This window comes from Pan paniscus, chromosome 5 (genome assembly GCF_029289425.2).
Source record: "Pan paniscus chromosome 5, NHGRI_mPanPan1-v2.0_pri, whole genome shotgun sequence".
NCBI classification, from domain to species: domain Eukaryota; kingdom Metazoa; phylum Chordata; class Mammalia; order Primates; family Hominidae; genus Pan; species Pan paniscus.
The window spans coordinates 137,672,694-137,695,201 of NC_073254.2; the positions used below are offsets into that span (position 1 = coordinate 137,672,694).

Sequence of the window (22,508 nt, forward strand, 5' to 3'; positions counted from 1 at the left end):
ACAGAAAAATAATTTTCTAAAGCTCTCTTCGTCATGCATCATGGCTCAGTTATGTCACCCATCATTTAGTTAATTTGATATTTTGCTCTTAGCTAAATTTGCTTAGCCAAATATGCACACAAATGAAATAACTGCCGTCTTTACAAGTCACCCAGAAACTCAATGTTTTTGCATCACATACCATAATTGATGGGGAATTAAATTGGATTCTTGCTGGCATATCAGTCTGAAGCCCCAGGGAATGGTAAAAGTGCCCATGTTTGTGAGAATAAACCTTGTGGAACTGGTGTCATTCCAGTTAATAAAAATGGATTATCTTAATGGTTTGATTCAATGGTCTTACTAGCATAGTCTCAGCCCTAGGATTGCCTTCATTCTAGGTGGTATCTGTTTTTGACAGGACAGAGGTGGTGTAATGGATTTCCCCAGCTTTTTCTAAAGCAAGATATTGTTTTAATATTCTCTATGGGTTTCCACAAAACACGGTTTTTAAGAATCCAATATAAAGGATTTTATTTAATACCTATTTTCAACATTCAAAACAGTCACTGACAATTGCCTTCAGAGTGGGAGTGTTCTTAACCCAATCAATCTCCATATTAGAAAAACACTTAGTATATAGTCCTTTTGCTCAATCTGTTCTCTTCCACACCACACAACCCCACAACTGCCACAACCTCCCTCACCCTGGATTAAATCACTGTTATTCAGGCCTATAGTCCTAATTTCTTACTTAGAATTTATCAACCACTTTTTTTTCCCCTCAATTCCCAATGTCACTGAAAATTGTCTGAATAGGCAATAAATTTCTGTGTATTGTATGAAAAGTAGCTCATGATTCACCTGGAAGTGTAATGAAATTCCAAACTGGGATCCCTGTGTTGGTTATGTGTTTTTTGTTTTATTTTTTTTGTTTGTTCGTTCATTTTTAAGAGACAGGATCTTGCTCTGTCACCCAGGCTAGAGTGCAGTGGCATGATCTTGGCTCACTGCAGCCTTGAACTCCTGGGTGTCAGGCCTCTGAGCCCAAGCTAAGCCATCATATCCCCTGTGACCTGCACGTATACATCTAGATGGCCTGAAGCAAGTGAAGATCCACAAAAGAAGTGAAAATAGCCTTAACTGATGACATTCCACCATTGCTATTTGTTTCTGCCCCACCCTAACTGATCAATGTACTTTGTAATCTCCCCCACCCTTAAGAAGGTTCTCTGTGGCTGGGCATGGTGGCTCACGCCTGTAATCCCAGCACTTTGGGAGGCCGAGGCAGGCAGATCATGAGGTCAGGAGATCAGGACCATCCTGGCTAACACGGTGAAACCCCATCTCTACTAAAAATGCGAAAAATTAGCCAGGCGTGGTGGCGGGCGCCTGTAGTCCCAGCTACTCGGGAGGCTGAGGCAGGAGAATGGCATGAACCTGGGAGGCGGAGCTTGCAGTGAGCCAAGATCGTGCCACTGCACTCCAGCCTGGGCGACAGAGCGAGACTCCATCTCAAAAAAAAAAAAAAAAAAAAAAAAGAAGGTTCTTTGTAATTCTCCCAACCCTTGAGAATGTACTTTGCGAGATCCACCCCCTGCCTGCAAAACATTGCTCCTAACTCCACTGCCTATCCCAAAACCTGTAAGAACTAATGATAATCCCACCACCCTTTGCTGACTCTCTTTTTGGACTCAGCCCACCTGAACCCAGGTGAAATAAATAGCCTTGTTGCTCACACAAAGCCTGTTTGGTGGTCTCTTCACATGGACGTGTGAGACACTGGGTTTAAACTATTCTCCTGATTCAGTCTCCCAAGTAGCTGTGATTACAAACTCTCAGCACCTTACCCAGCCAATTTATTTTTATTTTTATTTTTTTGTAGAAATAGGAGCTTGCTAGGTTGCCTAGGCTGGTCCTGAACTTTTGGCCTTAAGAGATCCTCCCACCTCAGTCTCACAAAGTGCTGGGATTACAGGTGTGAGCCACCGTGCTCAGCCTATTTTCAATTGTAATTAATCCCAACCGATAATTTTACAAAGATTACTTCCTCCAAATGTTGTATTGACTCACACTCAAACTCTTAACAGCAGTGTTGTGGGTCCCTTTTTATGGGCAGTCATCAGCATCTATGCGCAGTCTTTACTTTTTGCCAATCCGATGGGTGAAAATAATGGTATCTCATTAATTCATTTTTTACTTTCCTGACAACTAGTAAGATAAAAAGGTTTTTATATATTTGTTAGCCTTTGCATCTCCTCTTCTGTTAATTACCTATTCATATACTTTGCCCATTAAGCAATCGAGCTTTTCATCTTTTCTAAAAATCAATTTGTAAGGTTTATTTTTATGGTAGGGATATTATCTTTATTTTGTCAGATATATTACTAGCATTTTATCCCAAAATATTTTCCAAAATGGCTTGCATTATGATGTCTTTCATCTTACAGAAAAAGTTATCCTGGCTGGGCGAGGTGGCTCACACCTGTAATCCCAGCACTTTGGGAGGCCAAAGCGTGCGGATCACCTGAGGTCAGGAGTTCAAGACCAGCCTGCCCAACATTGTGAAACCCCCTCTCTACTAAAAATACAAAAAATTAGTCGGGTGTGGTAGCGAGTGTCTCACATGTCCGTGTGAAGAGATCATCAAACAGGCTTTCTGTGAGCAACATGGCTGTTTATTTCACCTGAGTGCAGGCGGGCTGAGTCCGAAAAAGGAGTCACCAAAGGGTGGTGGGATTATCATTGGTTCTTATAGGTTTTGGGATAGGCAGTGGAGTTAAGAGCAATGTTTTGGGGGCAGGGGGTGGATCTCACAAAGTACATTCTCAAGGGTGGGGAGAATTACAAAGAAACTTCTTAAGGGTCGGAGAGATTATAAAGAACATTGATCAGTTAGGGTGGGGCAGAAACAAATCACAATGGTGGAATGTCATCAGTTAAGGCTATTTTCACTTCTGTGGATCTTCAGTTGCTTCAGGCCATCTGGATGTATACGCGCAGGTCACTGGGGATATGATGGCTTAGCTTGGGCTCAGAGGCCTGACATTCTTGTCTTCTTATATTAATAAGAAAAATAAAACAAAATAGTGGTAAAGTGTTGGGGTGGTGAAAATTTTTGGGGGTGGTATGGAGAGATAATGGGCGATGTTTCTCTGGGTTGCTTCGAGCGGGATTGGGGTGGCGTGGGAACCTACAGTCGAAGAGAGTTAACTGAAGAAGGATTTTGGGGTAAGGGGTGACATTGTGGGGCTGTTAGGAGCATTTGTGGTATAGAATTATTGGTGATGGCCTGGATGCGGTTTTGTATGAATTGAGAAACTAAATGAAAGACACAAGGTCGGAATAAGAGAAGGAGAAAAACAAGTATTAAAGGACTAAGAATTGGGGGGACTCAGGACATCTAATTAGAGAGTCCAAGGGCGTCCAAGGGGGGTTAGCGTAATTACTTGCTTGGTTGGCAAGTTTTTGGGCTCTATCCTTGAGTTTTTTAATGTTGTCATATACCAGGCCAGATTGATTTATGTAAAACCAACACTCTTCATTTAAAAATATAGAGAGTCCCCCCCCCCTTTTTTTAAGCAGTGAGTAAGTCAGGGCCTTGGTGATTTTGGAGGAATGAGAAATGCAAAGCCAGCAACTGTTTGTTAAAGAAGGATTAGAAATGGCTAGGAGAGAGTGAGATTGATAGTGTGGTGGAGATAGCTGGGGAGAGGTAGAGGATGGCATAAGAACGGGAATGAGAATAAGAGTAAATATAAAAGTAAAGAACAGGACTTCATCAGGGTGCAAGTACTGGAGGGTACCTTGCCACTGAAGATCTTCTATCCACATAAAGAGAGACTTAAGGGTGGCAGTTGAGGTAAAACCAGGCGCCACTAAATACCAAGAGCCTGAGAAACTGCTTGGGTGATTTGACTAATAAAGGCTGGTCTGTTATTAGACTGTATAGAGGTGGGAAGGCCAAACTGAGGAATTATATCTGACAGAAGGGAAGAAATGACTGCAGTGGCCTTCTCAGACCCTGTGGGAAAGGCCTCTTCCCATCCAGTGAAAGTGTCTACCCAGACCAAGAGTTATTTTAGTTTTCTGACTCGGGGCATGTGAGTAAAGTCAATTTGCCAGTGCTGGGCAGGGGCAAATCCCCGAGCTTGACCCGAGCTTGACGTGTAGGGAAGGGAGGGGGCCTGAACAATCCCTGAGGGGTAGTAGAATAGCAGATGGAACACTGAGAGGTGATTTCTTTGAGGATAGATTTCCAGGATGGAAAGGAAATGAGAGGTTCTAAGAGACAGGCTAGCAGCTTGTAACCTACATGGAAGAGGTTATGAAATGATGACAGAATAGAATGATCTGTGAGGTTGGAAGGAGATATTTCCCTTGGTTAAGAACCATTTGCCTTGTGTGGGAAGAGATTGATAGGTGGAAGTTTCAGCAGGGGAGTAGGTGGGAGTGACCGATGAGAAGGAGAAAAACTGGCCATGAGGGACAGAAGTTGGAATTCTAGCTGCTTCATTAGCTACCTTATCAGCATAAGCATTGCCCTGAGTGATGGGTTCTGATGCCTTTTGGTGGCCCTTGCAGTATATGACTCCAGCTTCTTTTGGAAGTAAAGCAGGCTTGAGAAGAGCTTTTATTAAAGAGGCATTAATGATGGAAGACCCTTGCGTAGTAAGGAAACCTCTTTCAGCCCATATAACAGCATGGTGGTGCAGGATATGGGGTCAGTATAAATACTGACGTGTAGTCCCTTTGCAAGAGTTAAGGCAATGAGTTCGGCTTGCTGAGAGGTAGTGGAGGTGGGCAGAGCAGTAGCCTCAATGATAGATGTGGAAGATACTATAGCATAGCCTGCCTTTGCTGGTTAGTGGCGATTAGGCCTGGTGGAACTGCCATCAATATACCAAGTGTGATCAGGGTGAGGAACAGAAAAGAAGGAAATATGGGGAAACGGAGTCAATGCCAAGTGTATCAGAGAGATACAGTCATGGGGGTCAGGTGTGGTATCAGGAATAATGTGGGAGGCCGGATTGAAGTCCGGGCCAGGAACAATGGTAACTGTGGGAGACTCAGCAAAGAGTGAATACAGCTGAAGGAGCTGGGGAACAGAAAATATATGCATCAGGTGTGAGGAAGAAAATAGATTTTGGAAGTTACGAGAGCTGTAGACAGTGAGTTGAGCATAGTTTGTGATTTTGAGGGCCTCTAAAAGTATTAGGGCAGCGGCAGCTGCTGCACAGAGACATGATAGCCAGCCTAAAACAATAAGGTCAAGTTGTTTGGACAAAAAGGCTACAGGGCGTGGTCCCGGTCCTTGTGTAAGAATTCCGACTGCACAGCCCTGCACTTCGGCTGTGTGTAATGAAAAGGGTTGGGATGAGTCAGGGAGAGCTAGTGTGGGGGCAGTCTCTAAAGTTGTCTTCAAGGAATGGAAAGAGGAGTGGGGAAAGGATTTAGGATCTATGGGGTCAGCTAGGTTTCCTTTTGTGAGTTTATATAATCGTTTTGTTAGGATGGCAAAACCAGGTATCCAAAGGCGAAAGTATCCAATCATGCCTAGGAAGGAAAGGAGTTGTGGTTTTGTAGAAGGTGTTGGGGTTTGAGAGATCAGTCGGACATGATCTGCAGGGAGAGCCCGTGTGTTTTTATGAAGAATTATGCCAAGGTAGGTAACAGATGGAGAAGAAATTTGAGCTTTGGAGGGGGATACTGGATATCCTTTGGAGAATAAATGTTGAAGGAGCAGGAGGGTGTCTTGTTGAGAAGATTCAAAGGAGGGGCTACAAAGTAGAAGGTCATCAAATACATTGAATAAGGTGAGAAGCAGAGAGGTGGAAAGAAAGTAAATCATGGGAAAGAGTTTGGATGAAGTAATGAGGGCTGTCCCCGAAGCCTTGCGGCAGCACAGCCCAGGTAAGCTGCTGGGACTGATGGGTGTCAGGGTCAGTCCAGGTAAAAGCAAAGAGAGGCTGGGATGAGAGGTGCAGGGGAATAGTGAAAAAAGCCTCTTTAAGATCAAGAATGGAAGAGTGAGTTGTGGAAGAAGGTATTGAGGACAAAAGAGTGTAAGGGTTGGGCACTACAAGGTGGATATGCAAAACAATTTGGTTGATAAGGCGCAGATCCTGAACTAACCTGTAAGACTTGTCTGGTTTTTGGACAGGTAAAATGGGGGAATTGTAATGAGAATTTATAGGTTTTAGAAGCCCATGCTATAACAGGCAAGTGATAACAGGCTTTAATCCTTTTAAAGCGTGCTGTGGGATGGGATATTGGCGTTGAGTGGGGTAAGGGTGATTGGGTTTTAATGAGATGGTAAGGGGTGCATGATCGGTCACCAACGAGGGAGTAGAGGTGTCCTATACTTGTGGATTAAGGTGGGGAGATACAAGGAGAGGATGTGAAGGAGGCTTTGAAATGGGGGAAAAGGTGGCAATGAGGTATGGCTGTAGCCCAGGAATAGTCAGAGGAGCAGATAATTTAGTTAAAATGTCTCAACCTAATAAGGGAGTTGGGCAGATGGGGATAACTAGAAAGGAGTATATAAAAGAATATTGTCCAAGTTGGCACCAGAGTTGGGGAGTTTTAAGAGGTTTAGAAGCCTGGCCGTCAATACTCACAACAGTTATGGAGGCAAGGGAAACAGGCTCTTGAAAATAAGGTAATGTGGAGTGAGTGGCCTCCATATTGATTAAGAAGGGGATGGACTTACCCTCCACTGTAAGAGTTACCCGAAGCTCGGCGTCCGTGATGGTCCAAGGGGCTTCCGAGGTGATCAGGCAGTGTCAGTCTTCAGCTGCTAAGCTGAGAAGATCTGGGAAGGAGTCCATCAGAGCCTTGGGCCAGTTGGACAGTCCAATTTCCAGTGGGGTCCTGCACAGATGGGACATGGCTTAGGAGGAATCCCAGGCTGTGGGCATTCCATGGCCCAGTGGCCAGATTTCCGGCACTTGAAGCAAGATCCTGGGGGAGGAAGTTCTGGAGGAACCCCTGGCAGCTGCGGTTCAGGTGTTTGGAGTTCTTGTGTGCTGGAGATGTGGCTGGGGCTTGCCTCATAGTGGAGGCAAGGAATTGTAACTCACAAATACATTGCTACTTTGCTGCCTCTACTCTGTTACTGTACACCTTGAAGGCGAGGTTAATTAAGTCCTGTTGTGGGGTTTGAGGGCCAGAATCTAATTTTTGGAGCTTTTTCTAATGTTGGGAGCAGATTGGGTAATAAAATGCATATTGAGACTAAGACAGCCTTCTGACCTTTCAGGGTCTAGGGCTGTAAAATGTCTCAGGGTTGCTGCCAAATGGGCCATAAACTGGGCTGGGTTTTTATATTTGATGAAAAACAGCCTAAATGCTAACTGATTTGGGAGAGGTTGGATAAAGAAAAAGGAGCATTAACCTAGACTATGCCTTTAGCTCCAGCCACCTTTTTAAGAGGAAATTGCTGGGCAGGTGGGGGAGGGCTAGTTGTGGAACGAAACTGTAAGCCGGACCAGGTGTGAGGAGGGGAGGTGATAAAAGGATTATAGGGGCAGGGAGCAGAGGCTGAGGAAGAATTGGGACCTGGCTCGGCCTGGTGAGGAGCAGCCTGGGGAGAAGGGGAGAGGTCAGATGAGTCCGTAGAAAAGAAGGATTCAAAGGACTCAGAGCTTGGAGTGGAGACTGAAGGAACAGACAGGAGAGAAAGAAGAAAGATTTGGGACGAGTCTCACTGGGAGCAGAGACTAGGGAGGGACCAATGTGTAAAATAATGCCTGGATGTCAGGCACTTCCGACCATTTGCCCATTTTTCAACAAAAATTATCTAGATCTTGCAGGATAGACAAATCCAAAGTGTCATTCTCTGGCCACTTGGAACTATTGTCAAGTTTGTATTGGGGTCAAGCAGTATTGCAGAAGAAAATAAGACACTTAGATTTTAGGTCAGGTGAGAGTTGAAGAGGGTTTAAGTTCTTGAGAACGCAGACTAAGGGAGAAGAAGGAGGAATGGAGGGTGGAAGGTTGCCCATAGTGAAGGAGGCAAGTTTAAAGAGAAGGGTAGAGACATGGAGAAGGGGGGTGGGGAGCAGCCCTGGGCTGCAACGTGGGTGAGCAGCCAAAGCAGGTGTCCCTGCAATTGACTTGTCACCAAGGGAACGTGGGTGAATGATCAAGGTAGGCATCCCCGCAGAGATCAGACACCAATGGAACATGAGTGAATAATCAGAGAGGCATCCCGCAATGATTAAACACCAAGGGAAGGCTGCATTCCCGAGTCCGTGACCGGCACCAGAGTTTTGGGTCCACGGATAAAATGTGTCTCCTTTGTTTCTACCAGAAAATGAAAGGAATTGAAATTAAGAGAAGGGAGAGATTGAAGGGTAGCACCAAGATTGAAAGGAGAAAGAGGTTGAGGGATAGTGAGAGAGGTTGGAGAAGAGAGTAAAAAGAGGCCACTTACCCGATTTAAAATCGGTGAGATGTTCCTTGGGCTGGTTGGTCTGAGGACCTGAGGTCGTAGGTGGATCTCTTCACGGAGTGAGGGTGAGGACAGGGGACTGGTCTCCAAAAGGAGTCCCACTGACCCGGGTCTTCGGCACCAAATGTTTCATGTGTCCGTGTGAAGAGATCACCAAACAGGCTTTCTGTGAGCAACATGGCTGTTTATTTCAACTGGGTGCTGGTGGGCTGAGTCTGAAAAAGGAGTCAGCAAAGGGTGCTGGGATTATCATTGGTTCTTATAGGTTTTGGGATAGGTGGTGGAGTTAAGAGCAATGTTTTGGGGGCAGGGGTGGATCTCACAAAGTACCTTCTCAAGGGTGGGGAGAATTACAAAGAAACTTCTTAAGGGTGGGGGAGATTATAAAGAACATTGATCAGTTAGGGTGAGACAGAAACAAATCACAATGGTGGAATGTCATCAGTTAAGCTATTTTCACTTCTGTGGATCTTCAGTTGCTTCAGGCCATCTGGATGTATACATGCAGGTCACTGGGGATATGATGGCTTAGCTTGGGCTCAGAGGCCTGACAGCGGGTGCCTGTAATCCCAGCTACTTGGGAGGCTGAGGCAGGAGAATCGCTTGAATCTGGGTGGTGGAGGTTGCAGTGAGCTGAGATTGCGCCACTGCACTCCAGCCTGGGCGACAAGAGTGAAACTCCATCTCAAAGAGAAAAAAAAAAGTTATCCTGTAGCAGGATGAGCCACAGACAAAACTCTTCAGACACCGAGTTAAAGAAAAGGGGGTTTATTCAGCTGGTAGCATTGGCAAGACTCCTGTCTCAACAGCCGAGCTCCCTGAGTGAGCAATTCCTGTCCCTTATAAGGGCTCACAACTCTAAGGGGGTCCATGTGAGAGGGTTGTGATTGATTGAGCAAGCAGCGGGTATGTGACTGGGGGCTGCATGCACCAGTAATCAGATCGGAACAGAATAGGACAGGGATTTTCACAATGCTTTTCCATACAATGTCTGAAATCTATAGATAACATAACCAGTTAGGTCAGGGGTCGATCTTTAACTACCAGGCCCAGGGCGCAGCGCCGGGCTGTCTGCCTATGGATTTCATTTCTGCCTTTTAGTTTTTACTTCTTCTTTCTTTGGAGGCAAAAATTGGGCATAAGACAATATGAGGGGTGGTCTCCTCCCTTAATCCTTCAGATAATCAAATTAGTCAATCTTTTATATATAGAGCATATACTATAAATACATAGATACATACAGTAAAATATATTTGTGTGTGTATATACATTTAGTGTGTATTTATGTGTGTTTATTTAGATCTGAGTTTCTAACCTATCTTATTTGCCTTCTCTCTGAATAACTTCTTTTAACATTCTTTGTAAGGCAAACCTACTAGAAACAAACACCCTCAATTTTTGTCTGTCTGAGAAAGTTTTATTTTTCCTTTGCTTTTGAAGTATAATTTTGCAGGGTACAGAGTTCTAGGTTGGTGTAATATATATATATATATATATATATACACTAAATGTATATACATACACATATGTATCAATGTGTATATATAAGAATATATGTATATATGTGACCAATGTTTCAGTATTCTATGTCACTTAGAAGTTATTGATGCAACTTATATCAATTAGTCAATTAACTAACCTGATTTCATATTATTCCAGGTCTTAAAGTTAATTAAAGATTTTGGAAATTCTATTTAAGATGATACATTACAGATCATAATTAATGTTGATATAAAAAGTTTCTCAGAATTTATATAGTTCTAAACTGTTGAGTTTATAATTTTATATTTTTCCTAATTTAAAACATTATATGGGAGTAAATGTATCTGATCAGTAACTCAGTGCAAAAATTCAGGAAGTTTATACTGACTAGTTTCTTTATGTGAAGATAAATCCAGGCAATGAACTTAGAAATTTTTTTAAAAACCCAAACTATCAAGCCAGTGTGATTTACCTAAGGATTTTGGATTGTTAAATAAAAATGCCTGTGACCTAGTAGTTTTTGTCAAAAAGGGATTTAACCCCCTAAAAAACTAACACATATTAATAGTTTCTTATTATCTGGGAGTTCTAGGGATATTAGATGTATATAATACTTTTTAGCCTCTAAAGCTAATAAGAATAAAGTTCCTTTTACTGAAGAGACTTTATAATCTAAATCAGGTGTTGGCAAACTTTTTATGGGTACAACCCAATATATATATATTTTAGACTTCGTAGGCCTTGAGTTCTCTATTGTTACTATTCAACTCTGCCATAAACTGCTGTATTCATAAATGAATGGATGTGGCTGTGTTCCAATAAAACTTTACAAAAACAGGTACCTTACAACCACATTACCAATAGTAGATATACAGCAGTTCCTTTTACCCAGCACATGATGTCTGGCTATCAACAAAAAATTGCAAGGCATGCTAGCATGCAAAAAATACAGTTTGAAAAAGAGCATGAATCAGAATCAGACCGAGATATAGCACAGATGCTGAAATTATCAGACCAGGAATTTAAAACAACTGTGATTAATATCCTAAGGATATTAATGGATAATATCCTCTAATGGATAAAGTAGACAGCATGCAAAAGTAGATAGGCAATGTAAGCAGAAATGGAAATTCTAAGAAAGAGTCAAAAAGAAATGTTAGAGATCAAAATTACTGTAACAGAAATGAAGAATACCTTTGATGGGCTCATTAGTAGACTGCACACAGTTGAGGAAAAATATCTCTGAGCTTGAGGGTATACCACTAGAAATTCCAAAACAGAAAAGCAAAGACAGAAAAGATTAAGGAGAAAAATAAACAGGATATCTAAGAACTGTTGGGACAACTAAAAATTGTGTAAATATGTTAAGTGGAGATTCCAGAAAAAGAAGAAAGAGAAAAAGAAAAAAAAACATTTGAAGCAGTAACAACTGAGAATTTCCCCCAAAGTAACATCAGATACCAAACTTCAGGGTCAGGAAGCTCAAAGAATACCAAGCAGGATAAATGCCCCCAAAACTACACCTAGGCATATCATATTCAAACTTCAAAAAGTCAAAGATAAGGAAAAAGTCTTGAAAGAAGTCAGAGAGAAAAAACACCTATGAAGGAGCAAATATAAGAATTACATCCAGCTTCTCAGAAACTATGCAAACAAGAAAAGAGTAAAGTGAAATATATTAGTGTTGAAAGAAAAAAGCCCCACCAATCTAGAACTCTGTAGCCTGCAAAATTATACTTCAAAAGTGAAGGAAAAAGAAAACTTTCTCAGACAAAAATTGAGGGTGTTTGTTGCCCGCAGATTTGCTATATAAGAAATGTTAAAAAGAAGTTCTTCAGAGAGAAGGCAAATGAGATAGGTTAGAAGCTCAGATCTAAATAAAGAAACAAAGAGCAATAAAGAATAAATAAGTGAAGGTAAAATAAATGAATTTATTTTTCTAATTCTTAACTGATCTAACAGATAACAGTGTGTTCAGAATGGTAACTTCAACAATGTGTTCAATTATGTGAACATATATATTTGATTATGTATACATAGATATTATATATGTATGCATATGTATAAGTGAAATGAATGATAGAAATTATAAAAGGAAATAGGAAGAAGGAATTAGGATTATTTTGTTATTATAAGGTACTTGTACTACCCATGAAGAAGTATAGTGTTATTTGAAAGTGGACTTGGATTATTTATAAATATATATTGCAAACTCTAGGGCAACCACTAAAAACAGTAAAAAAAAAAAAAAAAAAGAGGTATGACTGGTATGCTAAGAGAGTATATGGAATCATATAAAAGGCTCAATTTAAACCATAAGAGACAGAAAAATAGTGGAAGACACAAATAGAAACAAAAAACAAGTACAGCAAATAGAAAAAAGTAACAAATACAGTAACTATTAATTCAGCTATATCAATAATCACTTTAAACATTAATGGTCTAAATACACTAATTAAAAATCAGATAATTTGTTCCTCATTTGGGTCAGCTAAAAAAAAAAAACAGAGATTGTCAAAGTGAATCTAAAAACAAGATCCAATGATATGCTTTCCATAAGACCCCCACTTTAAATGTAAATATACATAAATTAAAAGTAAAAAGATGGATAAAGATATACCAGGCTAACACTAACCAAAAGAAAGCAAGAGTAGCTATATTAATTTCAGACAGAGGAGACTTCTGAGCAAGGAAACTTGTCAGTAATAAAGAGAAGCACTGTATAATGATAAGGTCAATTCTTCAAGAAGATAGAAAAATCCTTATTATGTATGTTATGTACCTAACAAAGGAATTGTTTTGTTGTTTCAGGAGAGGAGAGGGAAGAACAAAGGGTACTTTGTCTTGCAACTTGGACACCAGCTTAGCCACAGTAGAATAGAGCATTAGGCAGACTCGTGAGGCTCCATTCCAGGCCCTAGCTCCCAGATGACATTTCTAGATATACCCTGGGCCAGAGGGAACCTGCTTCCTAGAAGGAAAGGATACAGTGCTGGCAGAATTTATTACCTGTTGACTAAAGAGACCTTGGGGCCTGAGTCAATTAAATTTATTTCCTTTATAAACTACCCAGTCTCAGGCATGTCTTTATTAGCAGTGTGAGAACAGACTAAGACAGTAAATTGGCACTGAGAGTGGGGTGCTGCTGTAAAGATACCCGAAAATGTGAAACCGATTTTGGAACTGGGTAACAGACAGAGGATGGAACAGTTTGGAGGGCTCAGAAGAGGACAGGAAGATGTGGGAAAATTTGGAACTTCCTACAGGCTTGTTGAATGGCTTTGACCCAAATGCTGACAGTGACATGGATAATAAAGTCCAGGCTGAGGTGGTCTCAGATGGAGATGAGGCGTTTGTTGGGAGCTGGACATGTGGCATTTTGCCCCTGCCCTAGAGATCTGTGGAACTATGAACTTGGGAAACACGATTTAGGGTATCTGGCAGAAGAAATTTCTAAGTGGCAAAGTGTTCAAGAGGAAGCTGAGCCTGAAAGTTTGAAACGTTTGCAGCCCGACAATGCAGTAGAAAAGAAAAACCCATTTTCTGGGGAGAAATTCAAGCTGGCTGCAGAAATTTGCATAAGTAACGAGAAGCCAAATGCTAATGACCCAGACAAGGTGGGGGGGTGGAAGTGTCTCCAGGGCATGTCATAGAACTTCACGGCAGCCCCTCCCATCACAGGCCAGGAGGCTTAGGAGGGAAAAATAATTTCCTAGTCCTGGTCCAGGTCCAGGGCCCCTCTGCTGTGTGCAACCTCTGGACTTGGTGCTCCATGTCCCAGCCGTTCCAGCCCATGGCTAAAAGGGGCCAAGGTAAGAGGCTGTTACTTCAGAGGGTACAAGCCCCAAGCCTTGGGAGCTTCCACATGGTGTTGGTACTGCAGTGTGCAGAAAACAAGAATTGAGGTTTGGGGACCTCAGCCTAGATTTTAGAGGATGTATGGAAATGCCTGAAAGTCCAGGCAGAGGTGTGCTGCAGGGGCAGGGCCCTTATGTAGAACCTTTGCTAGGGCAGTGTGAAAGGGAAATGTGGGGTTGGAGCCCCCATACAGAGTTCCCACTGGGCACTGCCTGGTGGATATGTGAGAAGAGGGCCATTGTCCTCCAGACCACAGAATGGTAGATCCACTGACAGCTTGTACCATGCACCTGGAAAAGCTGCAGATACTCAACACCAGTCCGTGAAAGCAGCCAGGAGCAGGCCTGTACCCTGCAAAGCCACAGAAGTGGAGCTGCCCAAGGCCATGGGATCCAACCTCTTGCATCAGTGTGGCCTGGATATGAAACATGGAGTCAAAGGTGATTATTTTGGAACTTTAAGGTTTAACGACTGTTCTATTAGATTTCGGTCTTGCATAGGGCCTGTAGCCCCTTTGTTTTGGCCAATTTCTCCCATTTGGAATGGGTGTAGGTACCCATTGCCTGTACCCCTTCTGTATCTAGAAGTAATTAACTTGTTTTTGATCTTACAGGCTCATAGGCGGAAGGGGCCTTGTCTCAGATGAGACTTGGGGCTGTGGACTTTTGAGTTAATGCTGAAATGAGTTAAGACTTTGGGAGACTGTTGGGAAGGCATGATTGGTTTTGAAATGTGAGGACACGAGACTTGAGAGGGGCTGGGGTGGAATGATATGGTTTGGCTGTGTACCCACCCAAATCTCACCTTATACTGTAATAATCCTCATGTGTCAAGAGCAGGGCTAGGTAAAAATAATTAGATTATGGGAATGATTTCCCCCATAATGTTCTTTTGGTAGTGATTAAGTATCACAACATCTATGTTTATAAATGGGAGTTTCCCGGCGCAAGCTCTCTTGCCTGCCACCATTTAAGACGTGACTTTGCTCCTCATTCACCTTGTGCCATGATTATGAGGCTTCCCCAGCCTTGTGGAACTGTGAGTCAACTAAACCACTTTCCTTTATAAATTACCCGGTCTCAGGTATGTCTTTATTAGCAGTGTGAGAACAGACTTATACAACTACCAAAGGCACAAAAAATGTGAAAAAAAATTGGTAAGTTTGATTCTATTAAAATTTAAACTTCTGTTCTGCAAAAGATACTGCCAAGAGAATGAGAAGACCAGCCACAGACTGGGAGAAAATACTTGCAAAAGGCATATCTGATAAAGGACTATTATCCAAAATGTACAAAGAACTCTTAAAACTCAACAATGAGAAAACAAACAACCTCATTTTAAAATGGGGTTTTAACAGAAATGAACAGACACCTCAACAAAGAAGATGGACAGATGGCAAATAAGCATACAGAAAGATACCAACATCATAAATCATTAGGGAATTGCAAATTCAAACAATGAAATACTGCTATACACCTATTAGAACAGCCAAAATTCAAAACACTACAACCGAATTCTAAAACACTAACAACACAAAATGCTGGCAAGGATGTGGAACAATATGAACTCATTTGTTGCTGGTGGAAATGCAAAATAGTATAGACACTTTGGAAGACATTTTGGCAGTTTCTTGCAAAACTGAACACACTCTCGCTGTATGATTCAGCAATTGTGGTCCTTGGTATTTTTTTTCTTTTTTTTTCAGAGATGGGGTCTCACTCTGTCACTGAGGCAGGAATCCAGTGGTGTGATCTCAGCTCACCGCAACCTCAACCTCCTGGGCTCAAGCAATCCTCCCACCTCAGCCTCCCAAGTAGCTGGGACCACAGGCACATGCCACCATGCCCAGCTAATTTTTTGTATTTTTGGTAGAGTCAGGTTTTCACCATGTTGCCCAGGCCGGTCTCAAATTCCTGAGCTCAAGCGCTCAGTCTGCTTTGGCCTCCCAAAGTGCTGGGATTATAGGAGTCAGCCATGCCTGGCCTTCTCCTTGGTACTTATCCAAATAAGTTGAAAACCTATATCTACACAAAACCTGCACATTGATATTTATAGCAGTTTTATTTATAATTGCTAAAACTTGGAAGCCACCAAGTTGTCCTTCAGTAGGTGAACAGATAAGTTCTGTGGTACATCAGCAATGGAATGTGGTACATCCAGCAATGGGATATTATTCAGCACTAAAAAGAAATGAGGTATGAAATCATGAAAAGACATGGACAAGCTTAAATGCATATTAGTAAGTGACATAAGGCAATAAGAAAAGGCTACATGCTGTGCGATTCCAACTGTGTAACATTCTGGAAAAGGTAAAAGTATGGAGACAGTAAAAGTAGCAGTGGTTGTAAGGATTAAGATAATGTAAAGCATTTTGTAAACTGAAAAGTAAATGAAATACCATCCCCATAGTGTTTGGGCTTAAGGGTCTGAGGCTGGATAACTCTTTCTGTGTTTTCCTGTGCTTCATAAAATTTTGGGGTGGAAGGTTAAATGGTATTTAAGAAATCCAAACATTATATTCAGAACCCCTAAGTTCCTAAATGTGCCACATTTACTGCTTTTTTGAAATGACAAAAGAAGAAAATCTTTAGAAGAGAGAGGACTCCATAAACTTAAGATTCCAAGTATGTCCAGAGCAAGACATCCAGTGTGGCTCTCCTGTTATTCCAGAATTGTGGCTGAGAACAAAAGGCACTGAGTCCACCTCCTTCTAAGAACAGTGAAGCAGCCTGAAGTTGACAGCAACCACCAGATGCAAAGCAGGTTCACTGTACACTGGTTACCGGTTCAGCCCACTGCATTTTGGACTGCACTTTTCCTATATCCAGTGTCCAGTGACGCAGAACACTCACACACAAGTTACATGAAGTGGGTTTATTACTTACAGACAGGCAGCAAGGGACAACAGAAGCATGTCATAATGACCATATCTCCCAAGGCCGAGGAAAACTTCTTAGGGAGGATGGCGTCTCATCTGCTCGTGCACTGCTTGCACCGCAACTAAGGGACCCCAGAAAGCAGTTTGCTCTCAGTTTTTACTACAGGGCAATGGGATGTGCTGGGCTAGTACTAGTTGAAGGACATCCTATTTCTAGAAGAGACTGGAACAGAGCCTGGGCTGTTCTGGTCAGTTCCTCCTTGTCTATAGTATATTGCATTCCAACACATTCTACAGTTATTCTCGAGAACTACAAGTGAGAAAAGGGGGAAGAACTGTGTTGGTTCAAGGCCACCCAGAGAACTGTTCTGTATGAGACCCTCCATCCCTAGCCTACTGACAGCTGACAGAGAAGAAAAGTGGGTACCGCCGCCCCACCACTCTTTAGGAGGCTGAACATCCTGGGAGCTAGGGGACCTGCTACTAGGAGGAAACTCTAGGAGGAAAACAAGCAAATGTCTGGGGAGAGACGCCAGGATCTGCATGTGGGTGTGTCAGATGGACATGTGGCTAGAATCCTTTTGCTTAAATTTGCAATTCAAAGAAATACAGGGGCCGGACGCGGCGGCTCACGCCTGTAATCCCAGCACTTTGGGAGGCCAAGGCCGGCGGATCACCTGAGGTCAGGAGTTCAAGACCAACATGGTGAAACCCCGTCTCTACTAAAAATACAAAAAAAATTAGCCGGGCTTAGTGGCGGGCACCTGTAGTCCCAGCTATTCGGGAGGCTGAGGCAGGAGAATGGCGTGAACCCGGGAGGCGGAGCCTGCAGTGAGCTGAGATCGCGCCACTGCCCTCCAGCCTGGGCGACTGAGCGAGACTCCGTTTCAAAAAAAAAGGAAAAAAGAAATACAGAAGATAGAGCCTGTCTGTGCCTGCACACCTGAGAGCAGGCCACAGGAACATGAGATTGATGTCTTTAATCTTGTCAGAACCGATAGACATTGGGGCAAAGAAGTGAGTACGGTAGAGAAATGTGGCAAGGTAGTCAGCATGGGGGGTGGGGTGGGGTCTGCAGAATACGTGGCCAAATCTCAATGGGACACTGGTGTCTAGGGAGCTTCCTTAACAAGCATCATGTAGCTGCATAAACTACAGCAATGGGCAGTGAGGAAGAAGACTGTAGGCTTCCCTGATCATGGCCTTTGGCCTCTCCTCCTTTGTCCATCATCAGAGGAGCTACTGCAGAGGAGACCAGGAGAGAAAGAAGTGTGTGAAAGGTGTGCCTGGTGCCCAGCCCTCAGTTCTTCAGGCTGCACTGCCAAAGGGAGGAAAATTGCACTGCGAAAGGGAGATGGACATGAGATTCAACTTTTCAAGTAAAGTTAAATGAGTCTTAGAAACCAAAATGAGACTAGTTGAAAAAGTGACAATGTTAGAAAAATTAAGTCACATAGCCAAGACGTGAACAGATGTTTCCCAGGGGGAAAAAGAGGCTTTAGCGAACAAAGAATAGGTAGGTATTACAAAAATGCAACTGTTTACACACACACACGTGTGTAAATATGTGTGTATACGTGTGTGTATACGTGTGTGTATGTGTACAGTTGCATTTTTGTAATACCTCCCTAATCTTTATATATATACTTATATAAATACAAATAATATAAATATTATTGTTGCACACACACATATATATGATGACAGAGGATGTGGCATGTAGGATAAACCTTGAGAAATGGGTTGGAATGTCGGCAATACCAAGTCGGGAATCAGGAATTCAGGAGAAGAGCTTGAACAAAAAGGGCAAAGACAGTACAGACTTACCGCGGGGAAGTACAAAACCATTCTAGAGGGCCACGTCGAAGTCCACATGGACAGAAACATTAGGGTGTTAAAGGGGATGATAAGGCTTGGATGAGCAGTTTGCTTCAAATAGTGGCGGTCATTGAAGTCAGGCACAATGTCTATTTTTCTCCCCACTGTAAACCTAACCCACGGCGGTTGGTCAAAGTCTTGCCGAATAAAAAAAAAAAAAAAAAAAAAAAAGAATGAAGTGACTGGACTGCCAAGCTGTAGAGCCTCTACTAAGCAATGTACAGCCAGGAAAGGATACCTTAGATGAGAATGACATGGGTAGAGGGGTGTTTCAGGAACATGGCTAAAGATCCTCGCTCCCAGCCTCAGCTGGGAGGCTGAATAAAGGACAGTAGCAGGACCACTCCAGCCTTTGAGGACACTTTTGGAAACCCTGGTGGATTCCCAGCATCAACACTTACTGAGGGCTGCTTTCCATCCCTAGGTTCTTTCCGGCATTTGTAATTTCCAATCCACTTAGGACACTTCTACTCCTCAGAAACTGTTTCTGTCGGGGCCGTGAGAGGAGACAGTATAAGACTTCCTGGACCCAAGGGACGCCGGGTCCCCTGGAAGCGCCCATCGCATTGAAGACCACGTGTGCCTTGCTGGTGTCCCATTCAGAAAATCCCGGGTCGTTCGCTCATCGCCCTCCACGCGACCAGGGGGCGCCCGCGGTATCGGCCCGGCTAGTTCGCAGGCGTGCGCCTTCCCTCACTGCGCCGGGCTGGGCCACATTCTCGGACACAGAAGCCGCGTCAGAATTCTACGCTGGCCAATCAGAACTGTCCATGTACTACTGGGGGCGGGGCTGCCAAGGGAGGAGGAAGATGGCGGCGGGGGCGAGGTGAGGTGTTGGCAGTGGAAAGGGGTTCGGGCTCGGGGGGCGGGGGGACGCGGAGCGATGGCCCGCGCCGGCCGCAGGGGCGGATAAAAAGCCGTCGCGCCGCGGGAGTGGGCGGGAGGGAGAGGGGGTGTCCGAGGGCCACAAGAGTATGACGGGGCTGTACGAGCTGGTGTGGCGGGTGCTGCACGCGCTGCTCTGTCTGCACCGCACGCTCACCTCCTGGCTCCGCGTTCGGTTCGGCACCTGGAACTGGATCTGGCGGCGCTGCTGCCGCGCCGCCTCTGCCGCGGTCCTAGCGCCGCTCGGCTTCACGCTCCGCAAGTCCCCGGCAGTCGGCAGGAACCGCCGTCACCACCGGCACCCGCGCGGGGGGTCGTGCCTGGCAGCCGCACACCACCGGATGCGCTGGCGCGCGGACGGTCGTTCCTTGGAGAAGCTGCCTGTGCATATGGGCCTGGTGATCACCGAGGTGGAGCAAGAACCCAGCTTCTCGGACATCGCGAGCCTAGTGGTGTGGTGTATGGCCGTGGGCATCTCCTACATTAGCGTCTACGACCACCAAGGTGAGGCCCGGTGCGGTGGTGGGGGGTGGCCGAGGCGTCTTGGACCGCTAGACCGCTGGTCTGGCGGGTGGTGCCCATGGCACGAGTTGCCGCGGCCTCTCTGCAAATCACAGCGCTAGCGCTTTCGAGGAAGGGAGATCAGCTTTATTGAACACCTACTAATTCTCTGGATTTGACTCAGTCGCTTTTTAACATTTTAAAAATATCCCTTGGCCGGGCGCGGTGGCTCATGCCTGTAATCCCAGCACTTTGGGAGGCCGAGGCGGACGGATCACCTGAGGTCGGGAGTTCGAGACCAGCCTGACTAACATGGAGAAACCCCGTCTCTACTAAAAATACAAGATTAGTCGGGCGTGGTGGCACATGCCTGTAATCCCAGCTACTAGGGAGGCTGAGGCAGGAGAATCGCTGGAACCCGGGAGGCGGAGGTTGTGGTGAGCCGAGATCGCGCCACTGCACTCCAGCCTGGGCAACAAGAGCGAAACTCTGTCTCAAATAAGTAAATAAATAAAAATAAATAAATAAAAAATCTCTTATTCGTTATAATACCGCAGTAATGTAGATGGTATTTGTATACCCTTGCCAAGGTTTAAAAACATTAACTGATTTGCCCAAGGCCACAAGATCGTAATGGAGCCACAAAGATCGGAATGAGGATATTGGAATTTTAGCCATTCTGTGCTTTTTCACAATCTTTGCCTTTGGTTACAGCACACTGTTTCTTTAAGAGAGCTTCCAGGCGCTGTTCTTAAGTCGCAGTGAGGCTATAGAGGACTTAGGCATGGGCTGTGTGATAGGTACTGCAAATGGGAGCGGTGGGGGTCAGGTGGTATTTGAACTGGGTTTGTGAAAAATATGTGAGAGATTGGATAGGCAGAAAAGAAAATGGTCCCTTTCTGTCTTGGAAGCCTGGGATGGTTTGTGATCCTTCATCATCAGTGCCCAACACAGTACTTGATAGAATTGTCCTCTCATACGTTTTGATTGAGGGAATGAATTTCACCATAGGGAGTTTTTGTAAGTACAAAAATTCAGTACTTATTGGGTAGCTACAAACCTAAAGCACTGTGCTAGGCATATTCCTTGGAATCTTGCATTTAATTCCATGGACTCTCAGGCTTGTTAGGAGGTAGGCACACACTCACATATTTGACAAGGTTAATAACAAGAAGTGTTGAGAGTAAAATTACTATTGTGAGAAGAGAGGAGAGAAATTGTGAATGAAGGAACTTGAGAAGTTCATGCAGTGGAGGTGGGATTTAAGCAGGACCTTGAAGAATAGGTAGGAGATAAGTTGAGGAAGACTCAGGTTTGGGATGTCAGATTTGATTTTCAATCAGATCTTGAAAGCATTGGAATTTCTTTAAAGATAAAGATGTGAGAAGAATGATTTAAGAGTATTGGTATGAAGGGAAGAAAACAAAAGTTTTATTCTCTGTTCAATAAATTACCTGTGTGCTCTAGAGAAGCATACATCTTTGTCAGATTGGTAAATTTAAGTGCAGGGTTTTGTCAGAAAGGGAAGGCATAGGCCAGACAGTAACGCTTACAGGGTGATCTCTGATTGCCCTATCATCTTTCCTGCAGCCCGCAAGGAACATGATGACGCAGTAGCCTGTCATCACCAAATGATGATTTGCCCTATAGGGTAAAGTTTGATATATTCAGAGACTGACATTTATGGAACTTCCTAAAGAACTCAGCAGACCAATAGAAATCATGAGACTGTTAGGAGATGACACAATCCATGCCTAAACCAATGCAACCAGTTTTGCTTGGGGAAAAAAATAGGTGAAGCAAAAGTGGACATCAAAGGCATTAAGCAACGTGGTGGATTGATGTACAGCCAGGTGATTCTTTTAAAGCAAGTATCTTTATCTTCTAGTAGGGAAGGAAAATGTATAGCTAAATTGTTTGACTTGATGACCGTGCCTACTAGTACAGACTATAATGTTGCCACATTTCCTTGTTCCGGCAAGTCCTGTGTTTAAATTGCTGATGTGATTCAGAAGTATCCTGTGTCATAGTTGCTAAAAGAAAAATGATTAGTAATTAAAAGGAAGAAGTAAGCTAATCCAAGTTTTGGCTGAGAACTGAAAGGCACCTTAAGGAGCATTTTCAGTGAAAGGGCTTACAGGATTTTGTATCTTAACTGTAAAATCAGTTTTTTTGTTTGTTTTTTTTAAAAGAATAAGAAATATTCCTGAAATAAGAGACCTTCAATTAGTCCATTCTTGGTTTTGATTCGTTCATACATTCATTTACAGGTGACAGTTGGGGTCTGTTAAGTACCAGATACTCTTCCAGACATGGGAATGCAGCAATGTACTCATGGAACTTAGATTTCAGTGGGAGTCTGACAAATAATATACGTGGGTAAATATGTGGTAATGTAAGTGCAATGAGGAAAAGTAAAGCAGAGAAGGGAAGATAGGAATGTTGAAAGTCAGTGGTGTAGGAAGGGGTACAGTTTTAAATAGGGAGGCCAAGGAGAGGCTCTTTGAATATAGACTTGAAAATGTAGGCCATGTGGATATGTAAGAATCACTCAGAGGGAGTATAGACATGTAAGCTTTATTTAGTGTTTCT

At 43.5% G+C, this 22,508-nt stretch overlaps 1 protein-coding gene and 1 long non-coding RNA gene across 5 annotated transcripts in view; one reads left to right on the plus strand and one right to left on the minus strand.

Annotated features, from left to right (window-relative positions):
- LOC117980680 (uncharacterized) overlaps window positions 1–19,171 on the minus strand; it is a 32,591-nt gene extending 13,420 nt beyond the window's left edge. Inside the window, exons 1-4 of one of the 4 annotated variants that reach the window (XR_008625759.2) lie at window positions 18,932–19,171; window positions 8,417–8,649; window positions 6,692–6,852; window positions 2,641–3,037 (exon numbers count right to left, since the gene is read on the minus strand). This is a non-coding gene — a long non-coding RNA (uncharacterized LOC117980680). Of the gene's footprint in view, window positions 1–2,640; window positions 3,038–6,691; window positions 6,853–8,416; window positions 8,650–18,479 lie in introns of those variants that run through there. The other 3 variants (XR_004672141.3, XR_008625757.2, XR_008625758.2) reach the window with 3 other exon arrangements.
- A 130-nt stretch (window positions 19,172–19,301) lies between these two features.
- NUS1 (NUS1 dehydrodolichyl diphosphate synthase subunit) overlaps window positions 19,302–22,508 on the plus strand; it is a 34,085-nt gene continuing 30,878 nt past the window's right edge. The window contains exon 1 of the mRNA XM_034962762.3: window positions 19,302–19,919. Within this exon, the coding sequence (XP_034818653.1) occupies window positions 19,505–19,919 (415 nt within the window). The 5' untranslated portion in view covers window positions 19,302–19,504. The remainder of the gene's footprint in view (window positions 19,920–22,508) is intronic.